This window comes from Typopeltis vanoorti, chromosome 5 (assembly GCF_054136105.1).
Source record: "Typopeltis vanoorti isolate ZY-2024b chromosome 5, IOZ_Tvanoo_1.0, whole genome shotgun sequence".
NCBI classification, from domain to species: domain Eukaryota; kingdom Metazoa; phylum Arthropoda; class Arachnida; order Uropygi; family Thelyphonidae; genus Typopeltis; species Typopeltis vanoorti.
Window position 1 is genome coordinate 93,345,612 of NC_143553.1, and position 23,737 is coordinate 93,369,348.

Genomic DNA, 23,737 nt, shown 5'->3' on the forward strand with positions numbered 1-23,737 from the left:
ACGCCACTATGCCCGCCCCCCAGAATATATAGGGTTCCAAAAATACACAAACAAAATGTGCCCCTACAACCAATAGTGGAAGAAATAGACAATCCCAATTACCACCTAGCCAAGAAATTAGCGGCAACACTCAAGGAGTTGGTAGGTAATTCTCCCTCCTACATAAAAAACACACAACACTTTATAAACAAAATCAAAAACATAACACTCAACAAAAAAGACTTATTAGTCAGTTTTGACGTTTCTCCCCTTTTCACTAATGTCCCCATCAATGACACAATTCTCCTACTACAGAACAAATTTCCGCCCGACATTACAGCCCTCTTTGCCCACGTACTAAAGTCCGGTTACTTCGTGTGGCAAAACAAATTCTACCTACAAAAGGAAGTTACAGCCATGGGCTCACCATTATCCCCCCCAATCGCGAACTTCGACATGGAAACCTTTGAGCAAAGGGCTCTTGATTCCGCCACGCTTAGACCGACAATGTGGCTCAGATACGTTGACGACGTGTTCGCGATCTGGCCGCACGGGCGACAAACGCTAAACACATTCTTCAGCCACCTAAACAAACAACACGAACGCATACAATTTACCATCGAAATCAAAAACCAAAATTCGCTCCCGTTCCTAGACACACTAGTTACATGTCTTCCTTCAGGCAGTCTATCCTTCACGGTCTACCGAAAACTGACACACATGGGCCAATACATACATGCGAATTCATACCACCACCCAGCACAAAAATATGGAGTCATAAACACCCTTAAAAACAGAGCCACAACTATTTGCTCTAACCAGCAAGCCCTGAAACAAGAACTAAAAATCATTAGTGACACATTCATAAACAATGGCTATAACAAAAATACTGTCAATAAAATACTCTATAAAACCACAACAAAAACAAATCTAGATTACAGTAAAACTATAGCCATCCCATACATTAAGGGGTTATCAGAAAAAATCAACAGAATCCTACAACATTATAACCTCAATGCCACATTTAAACCACCCACTAAACTTAAAACCATATTCAGCTCCTCTAAGGATCCTCTCCTCCCATTAGCACATCCTGGAGTCTATTGCATCCGCTGCACCTGTAACTTACCGTACATTGGTGAAACAGGACGGACAATCCCTATACGCAAGAAAGAACACATTAGACACATTAAATATAACCATTATGGTGAAGCAGGCCTCTCAGACCATGCACTTAACACCTTACACCAAATTAACTGGAAAAGCACCTGCTCCTTACACCACACAAAAACATGGTACGAAAGAAAATTTAAAGAATCCTGCGAAATCCTGATAAACCACCCAAATATCAACAATAAAGATGGTATGAAAATTCCAAGGATCTGAATGGCACACATTCAGCCAACCTAATATGAAAGATTCAACATGTCAGGACTCTAGCCAATCCGCTAGTATTAGAAACCATTCCACTCCAACTGGATGGAATGATGTTAATATATGTATATAGTAGACAACACAAATAATAGGACTCTAGCATTGATGTATACTTTTTTTTTTCCCCCCACCAGAGGTCAGGCCAACAATTGTGGTAGCGGTTAGTCAGTGTCTTTAACGAACCAGTATGATTGTAGTATAGCTTGTTACTGTGTATATTTGTACGCTCCAGAAGATGACCTTGACATAAAGGTCGAAACGTCGAATTGTAAAATTTTAGTAATATTAAACTAAAGTTTTTATTCAAACACGGTAGTTGTCTCCATAATTTCCAAAAATGCATTCGGATCACCGTGCAAGCCTAAAAGAAAGGACAATGAGACTTATTTGCACCTATGGTTCCACAGAAGGTTCTACTAAGGTAGAAGTGGAGGAATTTTGTGATGCTTTAGAAAAAGCAACTGACACAATGAAAAAGGAAAAGTTGGTCCTTGTTGGGGATCTAAATAGCAGAGTAGGAAATGAGATTGTCTGCAAGGATAGAAAAATCAGAACTCTATGGTGGACACAGGAAGTTAAAGAGGTAGTGAAGGAAAAAAAGAAAACATATCAAAAGTTCCTGTCAAATACGTCAGCTTGTGCTCTTAGAAAATACAGAGACAAATGTAAGAAAGCTAAACACTGTGTAAAACTAGCTAAACAAAAGTCATGGGAGGAGTTTGGCAAGAATATAGAAAATAAATATCAAGAAGGTGGCAAAATATTCTGGAGGTTGTTGAAGAAGCTTAGAAATGGAGGAAAGAATGCTGTAAAAGGAGTTAGAGATGATAAAGGTGACATGAAAACAGGAGAAAAAGATATCCTTGAAGTATGGAATTAATTACTTTGAAAAACTGCTAAATGAAACAAGCAGTGATGACAGCACAGTGGTAAAAAAACACTGACCAGGCATGCAGTCAGGAATACATATCCATACTTGAAGTAGAAAAAGCCATCAAAGGCTTTAAATGTGGAAAGGCAGCAGGAGTAGATGATATTCGACCAGAAATGCTGAAGTATGGTGGTATAAAAGTCTTACAGTGGCTGCACTGCATAGTTCAGAAAGCCTGGACAGAGGGACGAATTCCCAGTGATTGGAGTAGAGCTCTAATATTAGCCATATATAAAAAGGGAAATAAAACTGAATGTGAGAATTACAGAGGTATTTCCCTACTGAGTGTTCCTTTCCCTACTGAGATCTATGCAAGTATACTTGAGAAATGGTTGAGAAGAATTGTGGAAGAAAAGCTTGGTGAAGAACAAGCTGAATTCAGGCCAAATAGAGGCTGTCAGGATCAGATCTTCACTCAACTATTACGACAAATAGTTGAGAAAGCATGGGAATATAACAAAGATCTGTATTTAAATTTTGTCGATCTGTAAAAGGCATATGACAAGGTGCCAAGAGAGAAGCTATTCAATACGCTACAGGTATATGGTGTCAATGGGGCATTATATCAAGCAGTACTTAGTCTGTATTTGAGTTGTAAGTCATCTGTTAGAATTGAAGGAAGTACAGAAAGATGGTTTAATGTTAAATCTGGTGTGAGACAAGGATCTACATTATCCCCTCTGTTATTCATTATCTATATGGATCACATTATGAAGGAAAGTGGTATTAAACATGATATCAGAATTGGAGATGTTAATGTCAGCTCTTTGCTTTATGTGGACGATGTTATACTTCTAAATAAATCCACTACAAGTTTGCAAGTTTCGCTGACTAAATTGAATAACTCTTGTAATAGATTTGGTATGAAGGTCAGCATTAAAAAGACAAAGACAATGAAAATAGGTAGAATTGTTGAAAATGTGAGCTATGTTGTGAATGGGGAACCTGTGGAACAAGTAAAACATTTCGGCTACTTAGGCATGATTTTTACTGAAGATAGTAAATTAAATATGGAAATAGACAACAGAATTAACAAAGCTGGTATGGTAGGAAGTCAATTGAATAAATTCATATGGAATAAGAGAGAAATTAGTCGGACCACTAAATTAGATGCATACAAGACAGTGTTCAAACCAGTTTTAACTTATGGATCTTAGAGCTGGTTCAGAAGTAAAACACTTCACCAAAGACTAGAGACCGCAGATATGAGAGGCGTGAACAGATGGTATCAATGGCAATATCATATTAAAAATGAGGATATTAGGAAAGAACTTGACATTGTCAGCATCCAAAAATGCATTAGCAGAGCTAATCTCAGGTTGTATGGTCACTTAAACAGAATGGGCAAGGAAAGATTAGCAAAACAATTGTTCTCTGCCAGGTGGGCAGGAAAATGACCCAGAGGAAGACCAAGATATATTGTTTTAAGGATACTTGCGACATAAGACTGAATGATATAATCACGTAATCACAAGAAAGATATTTATTTAACCAAATATTTCGGTCTGGAAATAGCAGACCATCGTCGGTGGTATTACAAGAACAGTTTAAAAAATATACAAGCTAGAATACTAACAATAGATCGTTGAAATTAGAACATGCCGCGTGATGTTATATCACTAAGTATGAAACGAAATATTTTGAAGTAGAAACATGATTGAATTTGCTATTAAAAAAAAAAAAAAAAAAAAAAAAAAAAAAAAAAAAAAAAATTAATGAGTAATCTTGATTAGGCTTTCCCAGATTTTTGATATAGATATGCAGTCATTACGATTCAGGTTGGGATGATGGAGCAAGGCCTCCACGCTTTCCTTGAACAAACGTTCGAACCTGTAACGGGATCTATGTAAGAGGCGCGTCTTGGACCAAAGGATGCTGTGGTCAGTTTCAATCCCGTGTTGAGCCAAACCAGACTTTTCAGGTTTATTGTGAAGAATGGATGATTGATGTTCTTGGATTCTTTTTTCAAGAGAACGTCCAGTCTGTCCAAAGTAAGAGAGATCACAGTTGCAAGGAATTTGATAAACTCCAGGAAGAGATAAAGTTGAGCGTTTGTCTTTAGGAGAAGGAAAATGAGAAGACAATTTGTTAATAGGAGAGTACGTAGCTGTTAAATCATATTTCTTCAAAATTCTTGCGATAGGTTCTGAAATACCGGAGATATAAGGAATAGGTACTCGACGTATTGAATCTTTGTTGTTTTGTGGGGGATTATAAGATGTAAGAAGACGTTGAATACTTTTTTCAGAAAAGCCATTGAGTTTCATGTGTTGCTGGATAGTAGAAAGTTCTTTCTGTAGATAATCAAAAGTAGAACAATTAGTTTTGGCTCTTTTGATGAGACATTTTATAATTCCTGTTTTATGACATGGATGATGGGCTGATTCTTTCAGAATATAACGACCTGTGAATGTTGGTTTCCTGTATACTGTAGTTGTAAGAATATTTGAAGATGATCGGATGAGGAGAACGTCTAAAAAAGATAACTGGTTGTTTTCTTCTAATTCCATAGTAAACTTTATGCGATGATGTAAGGAATTAATACTGTTTAAAAAGGAAGATAAAGTGTTTTTACTGTGAGGCCAAATAGCAAATATGTCATCTATATATCTTACCCAAAAAGATGGTAGAGGGAAACTAGATGTGAAGAGGACTTTTTCTAAATGTTCTAAATAAAAGTTGGCTAAAGCTGGAGAAAGAGGACTTCCCATGGCTGTTCCTTCTACTTGGCTATAAAATTTGTTTTGACATATGAAATAACCAGAATGTATAACGAAATCGAATAGTTTTATAATATCTTGAGGAAAGATGTCAGCAAGTAGTTTTAAAGTTTCCTTAAGAGGTACATTGGTGTATAAAGATTCTATATCAAAACTAACCATAAGATCTGTAGGTTGTAATGAGACATCTTTTAATTTTTCTAAGAAATCTGAGGAGTTTTTTAAAAAAGAACTCGAGTTGCCAATGTAAGATTTCAGTAATTTAGCTAGATATTTGGCTATACGGTAAGTAGGAGAATCAATGCAATCTACTATTGGACGAAGAGGATAGTCAATCTTATGGATTTTTGGAAGGCCATAAAATCTAGGAGGTCTTGCAAAATGAGTTTTAAGTCTTTCAATTGTGTCTTTATCTAAACTGATGACTTCATCAAGGAGAGAATTTAATTTCTTTAGTTGTCTGTTGGTTGGATTATAATCAATTTCTTGATATGTGGAGCGATCTCGAAGCAAAAGAGAAAGTTTTCTTCTGTAATTTACTGAGTCCATAACTACTGTTGCTTTTCCCTTGTCAGCTTTAGTGATAATGAGGTGATTATTTTTTCTCAAGGACTGTAAAGATTTCATTTCAGAAGGAGATATGTTAGAAGGAGGAAGTTTAGCCTTAAGTAGAGAAGAAGCGACTTCTAGGCGAAGAGCATTAGCTTTATCGCTGGTTAGATGATTAAGATTCCTTTCAATGTTAACTAGGAAATCTAGATATGGTATTTTATTTGGAACAATAGAAAAATCATGTCCTTTTGAAAGGATGAGGGTTTCGCTTTTAGTCAAAGGACGTCCGGATATATTTACAATCCAATTATCTGGAGTTATGAATGGCTTGGATTGTTTAGACGAAAGAGCCTCATATTTACGGTTACGATGTTGACTTAGTTTATTATAAGCACGTTGAGTAGAACGTTTAGCTACATTTAGAACTATGTGAGAAAGATGTGGATCCAAATTTGTGGATATATAGGTGCGTAAATCAGAAGTCTGATGACTGTGAATAGCAAGATCACGTTTAGCAGCTTTAAGTTGATTACGGATTAGAGATAAACTTGTGTTCCGGTAAATATTATGAGCTCCAGGAGATTTTATTGTTTCTTTAATCTTAGCGAAATTGGGAATAATCTTGTTGTCGCGGCACTTTTTTAAGAAATTAATCTTTGCTCGTAACCTACCTTGTATAACTGAAAGTTTTCCTAATTTACCAGTTATTTTGGTAGCATTTTCCCCGTGAAGGATAAGAATTTGTTGTTTTAAGGATACTTGCGACATAAGACTGAATGATATAATCACGTAATCACAAGAAAGATATTTATTTAACCAAATATTTCGGTCTGGAAATAGCAGACCATCGTCGGTGGTATTACAAGAACAGTTTAAAAAATATACAAGCTAGAATACTAACAATAGATCGTTGAAATTAGAACATGCCGCGTGATGTTATATCACTAAGTATGAAACGAAATATTTTGAAGTAGAAACATGATTGAATTTGCTATTAAAAAAAAAAAAAAAAAAAAAAAAAAAAAAAAAAAAAAAAAAATTAATGAGTAATCTTGATTAGGCTTTCCCAGATTTTTGATATAGATATGCAGTCATTACGATTCAGGTTGGGATGATGGAGCAAGGCCTCCACGCTTTCCTTGAACAAACGTTCGAACCTGTAACGGGATCTATGTAAGAGGCGCGTCTTGGACCAAAGGATGCTGTGGTCAGTTTCAATCCCGTGTTGAGCCAAACCAGACTTTTCAGGTTTATTGTGAAGAATGGATGATTGATGTTCTTGGATTCTTTTTTCAAGAGAACGTCCAGTCTGTCCAAAGTAAGAGAGATCACAGTTGCAAGGAATTTGATAAACTCCAGGAAGAGATAAAGTTGAGCGTTTGTCTTTAGGAGAAGGAAAATGAGAAGACAATTTGTTAATAGGAGAATACGTAGCTGTTAAATCATATTTCTTCAAAATTCTTGCGATAGGTTCTGAAATACCGGAGATATAAGGAATAGGTACTCGACGTATTGAATCTTTGTTGTTTTGTGGGGGATTATAAGATGTAAGAAGACGTTGAATACTTTTTTCAGAAAAGCCATTGAGTTTCATGTGTTGCTGGATAGTAGAAAGTTCTTTCTGTAGATAATCAAAAGTAGAACAATTAGTTTTGGCTCTTTTGATGAGACATTTTATAATTCCTGTTTTATGACATGGATGATGGGCTGATTCTTTCAGAATATAACGACCTGTGAATGTTGGTTTCCTGTATACTGTAGTTGTAAGAATATTTGAAGATGATCGGATGAGGAGAACGTCTAAAAAAGATAACTGGTTGTTTTCTTCTAATTCCATAGTAAACTTTATGCGATGATGTAAGGAATTAATACTGTTTAAAAAGGAAGATAAAGTGTTTTTACTGTGAGGCCAAATAGCAAATATGTCATCTATATATCTTACCCAAAAAGATGGTAGAGGGAAACTAGATGTGAAGAGGACTTTTTCTGAATGTTCTAAATAAAAGTTGGCTAAAGCTGGAGAAAGAGGACTTCCCATGGCTGTTCCTTCTACTTGGCTATAAAATTTGTTTTGACATATGAAATAACCAGAATGTATAACGAAATCGAATAGTTTTATAATATCTTGAGGAAAGATGTCAGCAAGTAGTTTTAAAGTTTCCTTAAGAGGTACATTGGTGTATAAAGATTCTATATCAAAACTAACCATAAGATCTGTAGGTTGTAATGAGACATCTTTTAATTTTTCTAAGAAATCTGAGGAGTTTTTTAAAAAAGAACTCGAGTTGCCAATGTAAGATTTCAGTAATTTAGCTAGATATTTGGCTATACGGTAAGTAGGAGAATCAATGCAATCTACTATTGGACGAAGAGGATAGTCAATCTTATGGATTTTTGGAAGGCCATAAAATCTAGGAGGTCTTGCAAAATGAGTTTTAAGTCTTTCAATTGTGTCTTTATCTAAACTGATGACTTCATCAAGGAGAGAATTTAATTTCTTTAGTTGTCTGTTGGTTGGATTATAATCAATTTCTTGATATGTGGAGCGATCTCGAAGCAAAAGAGAAAGTTTTCTTCTGTAATTTACTGAGTCCATAACTACTGTTGCTTTTCCCTTGTCAGCTTTAGTGATAATGAGGTGATTATTTTTTTTTCTCAAGGATTTTTTTTTTTTTTTTTTAATAGCAAATTCAATCTTGTTTCTACTTCAAAATATTTCGTTTCATACTTAGTGATATAACATCACGCGGCATGTTCTAATTTCAACGATCTATTGTTAGTATTCTAGCTTGTATATTTTTTAAACTGTTCTTGTAATACCACCGACGATGGTCTGCTATTTCCAGACCGAAATATTTGGTTAAATAAATATCTTTCTTGTGATTACGTGATTATATCATTCAGACCAAGATATAGGTGGATTGATATGGTACAATGTACCTTAGACAAGAGAAATATAAGATCTGATAATGGTAATATTGGAGTCTTGACAAGTAACAGACTGATTTGGAGGAAAATTGTAGATAGGAAGTTAGTAATGATGTAAATTTTTTCATGTAGTACTATCATATCCTGTACACCCCATGAGGGTACATGTCAGGAATTTGATGATGATGATGATTTTATGATATTTTGAGATATAACACGAATTTCATTTCGTATTGAATTATTTTTTTGAATCATCATTTTATTACCCTTACCTAAATGCACTATTAGTGTTTAAAACATTATAAAAAAATCTATTATTATTATTATAACAAATCTGTATGAATCTCACTCGCTGTGCAACTTATCCATCATACTGAATCTTAAATTCGTTGATACCCAACTAATCCACCCATTTCCAGAAATAAAAACCATTTTTGGTATATTTTGATTATTATGATTAATATATATATAGAATATTTATAAAAATGATTGTAAGGCTCCATAGCTCAGTAAGTAATGATGATGCCCTTTTGGCTGGAAAGATCTGTGTAAATTCCATCTAGGATGTATCTTTATGATGTCTAGAATCATTACGATTCTCTGAACTGAAGGTGAATTAGCCAGTCTCCAGATGAGACTGGCTTTCTCTTATAAACATGAATTTTTCATCCTGCAAAACAAACAAACAAACCTAACTCAAGAATGCATGCAGGTAACAGACAGACATACACACATACTGTGAAAATAAGATAACAGCCCTTATCAGTGCATTAATTGGGTTTATAAGAAGCCAAGTTACATGGTCATGAGGTAATTGGACCTAACACTCTAAGGTATATAAAACATTTTTTATAGAAAAGATATAAAACCATTTTTATAATGAACTACATTTAAGTTGTGTTGATTTTTTTTAGCTTACCACTTGAAAATGTGTATAGGTATGTCTTCACCTTCCCCTTATGTGTTAGGCTCATATCCTCTCACAGCTAAGTAAGTTGGCATCTTAAAAAATTAATTATTGCTCTGATATGACAGGTAATCCTATTTGCATAGCGTTCTGTGTCAGTTTCATTTATTCTCTGGCAAGAGAATAAATGCAACTGACAGATATAAAACTTTTATTAGCAAACTGGCTACCTCCATATGAGAACAACTAACTTATTATCAGTTGAAAAGCACTTACAAAGAATTTTTGCAATGTAAATGGGATTTACACCCCGATCTTTCCAACCAAAGGAGATCAACAATGTCAACTGGAGTATAGAGGCACTGTGACGATATATATTTGCACACACATTTTATTTATTATTTATTCACATTATTATTACTTTTTTTTTTCCAGATAAACCTATAATTCATATTGAGGATACTTTAAATTTTTATATGGTGGGAAAATCATATACTTTTCACTGTAGTGCTGAAGGTTATCCCAATATAACTTTGTGGTGGCGATGGAAATCCTGTAATATTTCTAAACGTTGCAAGCCTGGAAATATAAACAGCTGGCAGGATGTAGATAATGATCTTATAACATTAAATAATGAAGCTACTACTACCACACCAGTTTATCACAATAATGAGTATGAAATATCAAGCTGTCTTCGAGTAATAGCTAATAAGTCAGGTTTTTATCAGTGTATTGCATCCAATGAAATGGGGAAAGAAGAAATGATAATTCCTTTTATTGTAACTGGTGAGTAAATCTTTTTGAGATTATTTGATTAAATCTACTACCACAAGTTTGTTAAAAAAAAGTCATTTTTTTATAAGCTTTAATTTAATTTAAAAAAAAATCATACTTCTCCCACTCACAGAAAAGTTTTTCTGTATACCTATAGTACCTTCATACTATGGGTGGATTAAGAATGTTTTTTCTATTTTTTTATTAATTTTAGATATATATTTTTTGGTATTATCATTTCTTTTTTTTTTTTTTACATAGTTAAGAAACCTACTCTAAAAACCAAATGTGAAACTTTTTTCAAGCCACTTCAGGCCTTCATGAAGCAAGGCAGTGGTCTCACAATGGGAGATGAATTTCATCTCCCACCTAATGCCAGTCACAAGCATCCATGTCCATGCTTGGATTCAAATCTGTAGCCTGCTGGAAGAGTATATATGCTAACAAGGCTGGAATTTAGTAATCCAATCATATTTTATAACATAATGATAGTGATATTAGTCCAATTGAGAAAGCATATTTGAGGAATAATATCAATAAGTTTTGTAAAGATTTTTGATAGAACACCACATGTCAAGTTGGTATTTAAATTATTTAAACTGTGTGTTGGGATAATTGGTTAGTTGAGTGGATTGAAAATTGGTTATTTAATAGATATCAAAGAACTGTCTGTTGAGGGGTAGTACTTTAGAGGAGAATGAACATATTGGCCCAAGAATAGAGCCATGTGATATATACCTCATTAGGCTACTGCTTTTTAAGCAACATGGTTTTTAATGGTTTGGCAGTGACATTGCAAAGTTGAGGAAAGTTATTAATAATGAAACTTTTCCTTTCAAGAAGATGAAAAATGAGGTGTGTTGAAATGCAAAACCTTGCACTTCAAAATTAGGAGATGAAGGGTTCAACACTGTACTGATAGAACTGTATTAGAGGAAATAATGGAAGCAGAGAGCTTTGAGTGATAATGAATAGAAAATTCAAGTTCTATCTGAGAAACACTGCCAAGGTAGTGAAGGTAACACAAAGAGCTGCTTTGATACTGAAAACGAAGCTCTACATCTCGTAAGATCATATCTGGACTACATAACATATTTGATCATGTGGATTTTGGATATATGAGTTAGAACCTGAAGTAAGTCAGAGGGAGATAACAAGAATAATATCAGAGGTGTGAAATGTTAGCTCTGAGGATAAACTGAATTAATGTAATCTGCAGAGTGTGAACAGAAAAAAAAAGCAGTGATATGATTTAGGCAAATTATTCAGAGGGGCATACTAGAAGATTAATTCCGAAATCTTTCAAAGAACAGGAAATGGAGCAGTTATAAGCATGTGAAAGAGCATCCCTGAAAGTTGCACAAAGGATGTTAAACTAAATTGAACTTATTATTATTATTTTCCTGCCCCCCCCATGGGGTCACAAGACTTATCACAGGAGATCAACACTAATGAACACAAAATCTATCATGCCATTCCTTAAAATCATCTACAGTCTGCACGTTCACCACCCTCTCAGGCAATGCATTCCATGCTCCTACCACTCTCCATGCAAAAAACTTACTTCTTACACTTTTACTCACCACTTCCTTTTGCATCTTCCAGGGATAACCTCCTGTCCTTGTTCCTTTCCCTCTTTCTACCATATCAAAAATCTCCTCAGTGTTAATACAGTAATAACTCTTCAACAGCTTAAATGCCTCGATCATACCCACCCCTTTGCTTTCTATACAACAAACTCTGCAGTTATGAGTTTATTAGAGATTTTCTCAGGTCACCCAATGAGATTTAGAGTGATCTTGTAGATCACTCAGAGTTTTTGAAGAGGACTCTGCACTTTAACAGGACCTCAATAAAGGTTGAAAAAAGGTCTAAGGCAGTAACTCTTCTTCAAAACTTTATTTACACTAGGATAAAGGAATAAACAAGAATATAATTTCTTGGTAAGTTTAATTTAATATCTAACCAAGTGAAAAAAAACTTTGTATGGTGAGAATGAGAGACTAGATTTTGATTGAAAGAGATACACTGATTTCCATAAATTAAGGAACAAAGAGAAAAATGAGATAACTCCAAAACTATGTGATGAATTTTTATGCAATTAAGTAAGAAGCAGTATATATGAGATCTGAAAAAACACCCATAAAAATTGTAAATAAATAGTTTAATTCAGTAACAAATGGGTTACATGAAAACAAAGGTCAAAATGAGATTGTGCAAGTGCCTCAATACGGAATGCAATCAACCCTCACAGCAATACAGGAGTAATGGTTATTGGGAATAATAACCATTACACCTCCTCCTCATTCTCAGATCTGCACACAGTAGTCAAGATGGTGTCTTACCAAAGTTTTATTAAAAGGTATAATAACCCTCTTGTCTCTTCTCATCAGGGTTTTCTTCAGTAACTAAGTAATTCAATTAGCTGCTTTTGCAATATGCACTGTAAACTTTAATTCCCTATCCACTAACACCCCCAAACTTGACTTCATCAATTTCCTTGAGTACAGTTCCACCAATATGGTACACAGCTTGGTAATCTTTTCATCCCAAAATGCATAACCTTACACTTTGCCACATCCATTCTTCTTTTCCTAGACTACCAGTCTATCCAAATCATCCTTCAAGATTTTAACATCATCATCATCTTTATTAACTATTGCTCTACCTAATTTTGCATCATTGCCAAACAACTGAACAGTACCTCTCAGATCCTTTCCTATATTGTTAATATACAAATTAAATATAGTATCCCAAGAACAGGGCCCTGTGGCATGCTACTAGCCACAGTCGTACTGGACTCTCTCCTGAATAAATTACTCTCTTATATCTCTTCATCAATTATCCATATATCTACTTCACCAACTTTATATCTATTTCCAAGTGCTGCAGTTTATTGATTAAAATTCCATGTGGTATCCTGTCAAAAGTGGTTGCAAAGTCCTGCAGTTTCACTGAAAAGCAAACCCCCTACCCCATTTCTGTTTATCCATTCCTGTATTTTGCTCTTTACCAACTTCTCCATTATTTTGACTACGACTCCTGATATGCTGATCGTCTGGTAATTTGATACATCAGAATTGGAGCCTCCTTTATGCACTGGAACTATTTTCTTCTCTTTCCATCCCTTTGGGACTAACCCAGAGCCAAGACTTAGATTAAACAACATGGCAAAGGCACTGCCAATTCCCTAGCACCTTCTTGTAAAATTCAAGCTGGTATACCATCTAATCCCATAGCAGTATTCACATCAAGGTTCTGTAATATGCTATGAACCTCCAATTCATTTACCTCAATATCCATGTAGCCCTTGGCCTCTCTCTTGTTACTGCAATATCTCCATCTGGATGAATACTCTTGCAAAAGTGGTGCTCACTTAGTAATTCTACTATTTCACCTGATTCAATTACCTCTCTATGATTGGCATTCATTAAAATCACTCTGCCATGAACATTCCTCCTGTTTACTTGCACCATAAGAAAGAATTTTTTTTTTTATCTTTGGCCTGTACTGCTAATTTCCTTTCATACTCTGCTTTTGCCTTTCTTACCACACTGGTTGCCCTTCTGGCCTGTGCTTTGTACTGCTCATGTGTCTGCTGGTCACCTTTCTCCTTGAATTCGCTCTACAGATTTTTCTTTTTTTTTTTTTTGTAGCTCCAACTTAATAATGGTATTCATTCATATAACTTTCATTTGGTGTGGTCATATTGGTTATGGACAAATTCTCTGATGCAACTACTAGACCTAGCACTCTCAAATCCCTAGTACATTCCATCACATGCTGCCTCAAGTAATTATTTTTAGTAATTGCATAAATTCCATTTCCTTCCTCTCATGTGTTCTTTTTTCCTCCAATCTATGTTCCTATAGGTCAAGTATCCCATAATAATTACCCTCTGCACTCAATGAACTTTTTTTTTGTCAATGCATTCTATCTCTATCATCCTTTACATCCCCTGGTCTATAGAAGTAACCAAATCTACATTTTGTTTTGTTGGCCACTATCTCATACCAGATAGATTCACATGTGTTATTTTCACTGGCCTGCAGTTGAACTTCTTTCTTTGGTTGCAGTTCATCAGCTATCATCAGTAATTCTCCCCCTCCCCCCATTCTGTTTTATCTATTCTTCCTGAACACACTACACCCTTCCCATTCACTAACTGATATAACTAGTGAGTTATATCAGTTAAATGATATAACTCACTAGTTATATCATCTTCTATCAGCCATGTCTCACTCATGCCAAATGACCTTTGGCCAGGTGAACTAACCTAAGCCAAAAACTTCTTCCCCTTGTTCTGAATCCTCCTGGGATTAGTGTCCATAAGGTGCAATAGCCCCTTAGGCCCACAGCAGTCTTTATGCTTTATACTAACTTAAGGATTTTATGGAGATTCTTAGACTCAACTTCCTTACTGGTATTTGTGTATTCGCTCAACAGCTTCCCCCCTAAAAGCTCTAATTTCCCCAATTTTTTTAATTATTACTATTATTGTTGTTTATTTTTTTTACAGTATATATTAGAACACAGAAACTAAGTAAATAATTAATTTATTAACTTATTGCTGATATTTCGCTGGTGTTATAACCAGCATTTTCAGAGCACAAAAACACAGTTTGTTACAATACGTTTGTTACTATGACAACATGGTGTAATCAGCAGACTGGTTAAACAAAATTGTAGCAGCAACACAAAGACTAGAGTCTTGATTTTTTGGTGCCCTCTATCTGGGAAAAAAATAAAAAAATAAAATAAAAATAAAAAATTAAAAAAAAAACACTATTACATAAGTCTAGAGTCCTACAAAAAAAAAAAAAAGGCATACTAGTTTTTTCTTAGGATGACTGTCTCCCAGATCTTAGGCAAGTTAATACAACCATATTTGTTGAGATTTAGAGTGTGTTTCAGGGCTTCTGTCGCCTCTAAGAACAATCTCTCTGACGTATAAGAGTTTCTGTGTAGTACTTTTGTGTTTTTCCAGTTGATCCTGTGTGCAGGGGTATCCAGAGCATGGTCTGCTAGGCCTGACTTGCCATAATGATAATTCTGGACGTATCTTTTGTGTTCGTTGATGCGGATGTTCACAGTTCTTCCTGTTTGACCATAGTAGGCTTGATTACATGAGCAGGGTACTTGGTAGACTCCTGGATGTGATAAAGGGGGAATGCTGTCCTTGGGTGAGCGGATAAGGGTAGCTAATTTGCTACACGGTCTGAATGTAGTGCGTAGTTTATGTTTATTGAGAATTCTTGAAATCTTTTCGGATGTGCCTTTGATGTATGGGATGGTGAATGTTTTGTTGTAGTTCTCTGTGGTGGATGGTGGGAAGGGTTTCTTAGGAGCGTTTAGTATTTTGTTTATCTTGTGTTGATTATAGCCATTGGCCAAGAAGGTGTGGCATAAGTGAGCCAGTTCAGCAGCAAGAGCATTGTCATTGGAACAGATTGCTCTCGCTCTATGGGTGAGTGTTTTTAAAATGCCATATTGTTGAGAAGGATGATGGTGTGATTGTTTGTGTAAGTATCTCCCTGTATGTGTGGGTTTTCTAAAAACTGAAAACGATAAGGAACCATCTGGAAGACGTGTGATAAGTGTATCCAGGAAGGGCAGACAGTTATTAGCTTCCAGTTCCATAGTAAAGTGGATTTTTGGATGTTGGCCATTTAAATGCGCTAAAAATGTTTCCAATGTCTCTGGGCCATGTGGCCAAATAGCCAGTACATCGTCAACATAGCCTAGCCAAAGTGTTGGTTTGAGAGTGGCTGTATTGATTGCTAGTTTTTCCAGGTGTTCTCTGTAAAAGTTGGCTAAGGGGGGGAAAGGGAGGAGCCCATGGCTGTCCCATCTATTTGTTTGTATATTTTCCCTTTCCATGTGAAATATCCTGCATGTATTGTGAATTTGAATAGTTCAAATATATCAGGGGGGAAGTGGGACTTCAGTAGATTGAGGGTTTCTGTAAGTGGTACATTTGTGTATAGTGAGGTGATATCAAAGCTTACTATTAAGTCTGAGCTTTTTAGGGTCAGGTGTTGTAAGATGCTTTTTAGGTGGGCCAAATTTTTGACAAAGGAGGGAGAATTGTTTGTGAGAGTGGCTAGTACTACACAGAAACTCTTATAAGTCGGAGAGATTGTTCTTAGAGGCGACAGAAGCCCTGAAACACACTCCAAATCTCAACAGATATGGCTGTATTAACTTGCCTAAGATCTGGGAGACAGTCATCCTAAGAAAAAACTAGTATGCCTTTTTTTTTTTTTTAGTTTAATCCTTTTTCCTTACCCCAGTCCTGAAGATACTTTCAGGCACAAACTTTGTTTGCTCACACTTGGAAAAAGGATTAAACTAATTTTATTATACTCTAACCAAGTGAAAAATAAACTTTCAACATCTTTCTCTAAATCCAGAGTAATTTATTAAAAAAGGGTGGCACACCGTTTGGCAACTCCTATGGGTAGAGATGACCTGCTAATGCTGCCTGGTATCTCCACTTGGGCCTGGCTCCCACTGAAGAGACCTCAATAAAGGTCGAAACTAGTCTGGGTTGTGGCCCTTCCCTTAATGCATAACATTAGACATATCCGCAAGGAGATGTGTTTTGCATTATAGGAGATACTGAGATAAGTGTTGGTTACTTGCTCCACCTTTGCAACGAGTTGCCCTGGTGTTGTACCACCTTACCCCAGTCCTGAAGATACTTTCAGGCACAAATTTTGTTTGCTCACACTTGGAAAAAGGATTAAACTAATTTTATTATACTCTAACCAAGTGAAAAATAAACTTTCAACCCCTGCAATCCATTGACAATATCATCAATATATAGGTTAAACAATATCGGTCTCAATACTGAGCCCTGTGGGACCCCACTTGTAACCCTCTGCCTCCTTGAAACTTCCCCACCATACACAACTCTCTGATACCTATCGGACAGCCAATCCTGAATCCAGTTGACCAACATGATGTCCAAACCCATGTGCTGCAACTTAAATATCAGCTTATCATGTGGCACTCTGTCAAATTCCTTTGCTAAATCCAAGAAAATGGAATATATGCTTTTCCCTCGTCTACTGCTGTTGTAACTTTAATATAAAAGGCTAGAATATTACTAAAACAAGAGTGACCCCCCCCCCCCTCACAAATCCATGTTGACTATCCAAGAAATTCTTTTCCTTACTCTCTCACTGTGTAAATTCAGGATACTTCAAATTCGAAAATAAGATTCACAAACAGAACTCAGGATTGGCTATGGGCTGTCTGCTCTCTCCGATTCTTGCTGATATATTTCTTAAGGACTTTGAAGAAAAGGCGATTAATTCCTCAACGCTGAAACTCCAAATCTGGTACCATTATATAGATGATGCATTCCTCATTTTGGAACACGGTTTAAACAACCTCAATATTTTTTTAGACCATCTCAATAAATTTCATGAGAAAATAAATTTCACCTATGAACTGGAATCCAACAACTGTCTTCCCCTTTTGGACTTTAAACTTACAAGTTGCACTGAAAATATCAAAATCTCTATTTTTAGAAACCCCCCCCCCCACACACACACACAGATACCTTCATGCTTCTTCCCATCACCACCCTCCTCAAAAATTTGGTATTATTTCAACCCTAGCACATCGAGCCAGATCTTTATTAACAGACGAAACAGAGATTGAAAATGAACTTAATTTACTGAAAAGGACTTTTGTCAACAATGATTTCTCTCTCTCTCCCAAGGATATTGATAAATTTATCTCTCACCATCGTTCACCTACTATTGAAGATTCTTCTTCCCCAAGAGCATTTATATCTTTGCCATACATCAGCTCTCCCCAAAACTGGCAAAAATTCTTAAGAAATTCAACATTAGAACTTGTTTCACTACGTTTCCAAAACTTCGCTCCATACTAAATAGACCTGAAATAAAACATCTCCCTCTTCAGTATCCAGGAGTCTACAAGATCATACGTGAATATGGCAAACCATATTACGGTCAGACGGCTAAATCTATCCTTTTACATATTGAGGAACACAAAAGAGACATATCCTACAATAGGACCAGAGCCAGCACTCTCTCAAGCCACGTTCTCTTCTCTATTAACTCAGATGAAGTCCACAAACACCTTGTAGACTGGCTACAAACTTCTAATATACATGTGTTATGATGAGCTTGAAAGAAAGATAATCGAATCTAAAGAAATATCCCTCGATTCATCCCATATAGACAACAGCCTTAGATACAATCTTTCTGATGCACACATTGCCACTGTCCAGTATTGACGCTCTCGTGATAACTCACGCAAGTAGTCAACTTCAATTGGAACTCCAGCATGCATTCCTGTTTAAACTGTACTGCGGTCTTTTATATTAGTTCTGTTGATGTAATTTTATAATGTCTCTGTTATTTTTTATATAATTCTTTGTCTTTGATGCCTGAAGAAGTTGAGTTTTTCAACGAAACTAGTAGTATCTCAGCATTAAACTTTATTCTTTTTTATTCTCGGTATTATAGTCATTCAAACTAATTTATTTTTCATAACATTATCTACCGAGTAAATATGAATGCCGATATGATTATATATATTCATATATAAATGTGTGTGTATATATGCATACATATTTGATGTTTTAAGGATACTTTGTGACATAAAGACTGAATAATATAAGCACGTAAATACAAGAAAGATATTTAATTAACCAAATATTTCGGTCTGGAAATAGCAGACCATCTTCAGTGGCACTACAAGAACAGTTTTTTAAAAAAAATACAAGGTGAATACTAACAATAGATCATTTAAAAATAGAGCAAGCGTGTGATGTTATATCACTAAGTACTAAAGGGAATATTTTAAGCAGAGACATGATTGAAATAAGGATATTAATTAATAATATTAAATAACATAAAATTAACATGAATTAATGAATTATCCTGATTAGACTTTCCCAGATTTTTGATATAGATATACAGTCATTCCGATTCGGGTTAGGGCGATGGAGTAAGGCCTCTACGCTTTCTTTGAATAAATGTTCAAATTTATAACGGGATCTATGTAAGAGGCGAGATTTTGACCAAAGGATGTTGTGGTTAGTTTGAATCCCATACTGAGCCAATTCAGATTTTTCAGGTTTGTTGTGATGAATGGAGGATTGATGTTCTTGGATTCTTTTTTCAAGAGAACGTCCAGTTTGTCCAAAATAGGAGAGATGACAGTCGCAGAGAATTTGATAAACTCCAGAAAGAGACATAGTTGAGAGTTTGGCTTTAGGAGAAAGAAAATGGGAAGATAATTTGTTAATAGATGAATATGTAGCTGTTAACTCATATTTCTTCAGAATTCTTGCGATAGGTTCTGAAATCCTGGAGATGTATGGAATTGGAACTCAACGTATTGAATCTTTGTTGTTTTGTGGTGGATTATAAGAATTGAGAAGATGTTGAGTACTCTTTTTGGAAAAGCTTGAGTTTTTGTGTGTTGTTGGATAGTAGAAAGTTCTTTCTGTAGAAAATTAGAAGTAGAACAATTAGTTTTGGCTTTTCTGATTAGACATTTTGCGATTCCTGTTTTTTGACAAGGATGATGGGCTGATTCTTTAAGAATATAACGACCTGTTATGTTGGTTTCCTGTAAACTGTAGTTGTAAAAGTATTTGAAGGTGACTGGATAAGGAAAATGTCTAAAAAAGATAATTGGTTGTTTTCTTCCATTTCCATAATAAACTTTATACAATGATGTAAAGAATTGATACTGTTTAAAAAAGAAGGTAAGGAGTCTTTGTTGTGTGGCCATACAGTAAAGATGTCATCTATATATCTTACCCAAAAGGATGGTTGAGGGAAAATAGATGAGAAGAGGACTTTTTCTAGATATTCTAAATAAAAGTTGGCTAAAGCAGGAGAGAGAGGACTTCCCATGGCTTGTTCTATTTTTAAATGATCTATTGTTAGTATTCCACCTTGTATTTTTTTAAAAAACTGTTCTCGTAGTGCCACTGAAGATGGTCTGCTATTTCCAGACTGAAATATTTGGTTAATTAAATATCTTTCTTGTGTTTACATGCTTATATTATTCATGCATACATATATGTGTGTGTGTGTGTGTGTGTGTGTGTGGTATATGCATGAGGCAATGTATCAGAAACATAGAAGATTTTACAGAGAATTGGACTAAACATCAAGGTTAGTATTTCTAAAGTGTTGCAAATTCTATGATCTTGTTCCAAAATTCATTACTTTAAAAGAAACTCTCAAAACAGAAAGAGCTAAAGTCACCTTTAAGTTGCAGTACATGGGTTTAGATGTTGGGTTAGTCAACTGGATTCAGGACTGGCTGTCTGATAGCTATCAAAGAGTTGTGTATGGTGGCGCAATACCAAGGAGACAGAAGGTTACAAGTAGGGTTCCGCAGGGCTCAGTACTGGGACCTGTATTGTTTAACCTTTATATTAATGACATTGTCAATGGATTGACAATGTCATTGATATAAATCACAATAACATTGTCAATGGATTGCATGGGGATATTCAGTTGTTTGCAGATGATATGAAGCTAGGAAGGGTTATTAGTAATGGTGCAGATGTGGCAGCTCTGCTAGAGGATTTGAATAAACTAGAGATGGGCAAATGAACGTGATGTCGGTTTTATGCAGCAAAATGTAAAGTCTTGAAGTTTGGGATACATTGATGGGAGGCTGCATACTCGATTGGAGGAGCTGTGCTGGAAGAAGTAGGAGAGATGATTGGTAGAAAATTGCAATTCAGGGAACATATTGCAAAGGTGGTGACGGTAACCCAGAGGACTGCTGCAATACTGAGAAGGATACTGAGCTGCAGAGATAAAAGAGTTATCATTCCATTGTATAAGACCCTGATCAGACCAAACTTAGATTATTGTTCTCAAATTTGGTCCCCAGCATTTGAAATGGATAAATTAACTGTGGAAAGAGTACAGAGGCAGATAACAAAGATGGTGTCAGGAATGTTAGTTATGAGGATCGGCTGAGGGAATATGGACTGCAGAGTTTGGTAGATAGAAGAAGGAGAGGTGATATGATTGAGACTTAAACTGGTGAGAGATAGTTACAGGGTTGACACTGGGGAAGTTCTTTCACTTGGTGGAACAATGGGAAGGAGTGATGACAAGGGGGCCATCCCTGGAAGTTATGAAAGGAAGCTGTGAGTAAGAGGGGTGAGGAGTGGTTTCAATGCATGGAGGGTGGTTGAACCGTAGAATACATTGCCTGATAGAGTGGTGAAAGCAAGAGTGGTCAATGAGTTCAAGGAGTGGCATGATAGACTTTGTTTCTATAATAAATTTAGTTTAATCCTTTATCCAAGTGTAAGCAAACAAAGTTTGCGCCTGAAAATATCTTCAGGACTGAGGTAAGGTGGTGCAACACCAGGCAACTCCGACCTCCCGTGATGAGTCTTTTGACTCCACGGAGGCCTGAATAATAATAATAATAATAATAATATTTCTTAGGATATTGAATAATCCTAAAGTGGTGTTGCACCACCTTACCTCAGTCCTGAAGATATTTTCAGGTGCAAACTTTGTTTACTTACACTTGGATAAAGGATTAAACTAAATTTATTATAGCCTAACCAAGTGCAAAATAAACTTCCAGTAGACTTTGTTTCCTAGGAAGGACTCCCATGATGAGTCTTTTGACTCCATGGAGGCCTGAATAATAATAATAATAATAATAATAATAATAATATTTCTTAGGATATTGCATAATCCTAATGTCAATACAGCTGTGGGATTAGATGGGATATCAGCTAGGGTTTAGTGAGAATGTGCAAGGGAACTGGCAGTTCCTTTGACTAGGCTGTTTAATTTAAATATCATCTCTGAGTTCCATGGGATTGGAAATAGGGCAAAATAATTCCTTTGCATAAAAGAGCTTCTAAGACTGCAGTATCAAATTGTGTGCCAATCAGTATCTCAATTATGTAAAAGTACTATAAAAATTGATAAAAAAGAGAATTCAAGTATAGGTAGATAAAAATATGATACTATATGAGGGTCAACATGGCTTTGTGAAGGGTCAGATATGCCTTAGTAATTTACTAACTTTTTATTATAATAGAGTAACAGCTGAGTTGGAATAAGGAAATGGCTACAAGATGATTTTGCTGTATTTTGCAAAGGCATTTGACAGAATTCTCTCTGGGAGACCCTGTAACCCCTAGAGAGCGCATCCCCTGGGTGACAGATAGGGGGAGCTTACCATGTGTGCGTATGTGTATATATACGGTGGGGTGGTCCGAATATACTGAACAAGGACTTGTGGACCAACAGGGGCAATCATCTTGATTGTAAGGGAAGTGGCACTCCCATGGACCCCTAACTGGATTTATCCCCTTCTTCTTTTACTTTGAAGAAGATCTACTCACTTTAATCTTTCCTAAAAGGTCTTATCAGCCAACTCTTCTTATTTTATGACCCTTATGCTATTAGAGTAAGTACTCGAGGGCCATGGGGTCTTTTCATTTCTGGCCTTACAACTATGCCCTCTCTATAAACCTTACTATAATCTACTCTTTCCCCCTTCAATATACTTTATTCCTCTATATACCCTATTCTATGGGGTATATAGAGGAATACCTACTACTGAACTATTCCATCGTCAGGCTAGTCCCCTGACATGGAGAACATAATTCTACTTGTAAGCTGACAAAAAAAGATAATCGGATTGAATCTATGGAAAACGACCCTGGAATGGAAAAGGTAAAACAAAAATGGAAATGACAAAATATAATACACATAGCAAACTGGAATGTAAGATGAATAGCATATAAAGAAATAGAATTAAATTAGATGTTAGAGTTCACAGAGGATATGAAATAAGCAGTGACCACTTCCTTGTTAAAATAAAATTAAGATTACCACCTAAATGGCTACAAGTAACAAGAACAGAAAGAAAATTTGAAACATTTGTTTATAAAACTAGACTATTGAATAACACAAATGTACAATGGCTATATGAATAAAGAATTAACCAATATCTAGATAAAATAAAACAAAATGAAGAAATAGAAATAGAATGGCTTAATATAAAAACGATACTAAATGCAGCAGCAAATGAAAGCTTAGGAAAGATCAAAAAATTCAATAAAAGGAAAAAAACTGAAGAATCTGGGATGATACAATCAAAGAAATAATCAAAAAGAAAAAAGAAGCCTATCACAAATGGTTAAGCAGTAAAAGATTAGAAGATGAAATAGAATATAAAAGAATAAGAGCCATAGCTAAAAGAGAAGTCAGAAAAAGACATAGAGAATCATGGAACAAATTTGTTTCTAATTTAGAACATGATTTATATAAAATAAGACCCAATGTATATAAGATTTTGAAACACTTAAATGCAGATACCAAAGAAAACATAACATTAAACACTGAATTGAAATTAGAAGAATTTCTAAATTACTACACAGAATTGTGGACAGACAAATATTTTAAAAAAGACAACTGGCAAACAATTAACGAAAATGAAAGGAAATAACTAAAGAAGAAT

The 23,737-nt window shown here is 35.4% G+C and overlaps 1 protein-coding gene across 4 annotated transcripts in view; it reads left to right on the plus strand.

Annotated features, from left to right (window-relative positions):
* Nucleotides 1-23,737, plus strand: part of LOC150106656 (vascular endothelial growth factor receptor 1-like) — a 672,835-nt gene that overhangs the window by 254,436 nt on the left and 394,662 nt on the right. For all 4 annotated transcript variants that reach the window (XM_090392613.1, XM_090392614.1, XM_090392616.1 and 1 more), the window contains exon 8: nt 9,887-10,237. In XM_090392613.1, the coding sequence (XP_090248739.1) occupies nt 9,887-10,237 (351 nt within the window). The remainder of the gene's footprint in view (nt 1-9,886; nt 10,238-23,737) is intronic.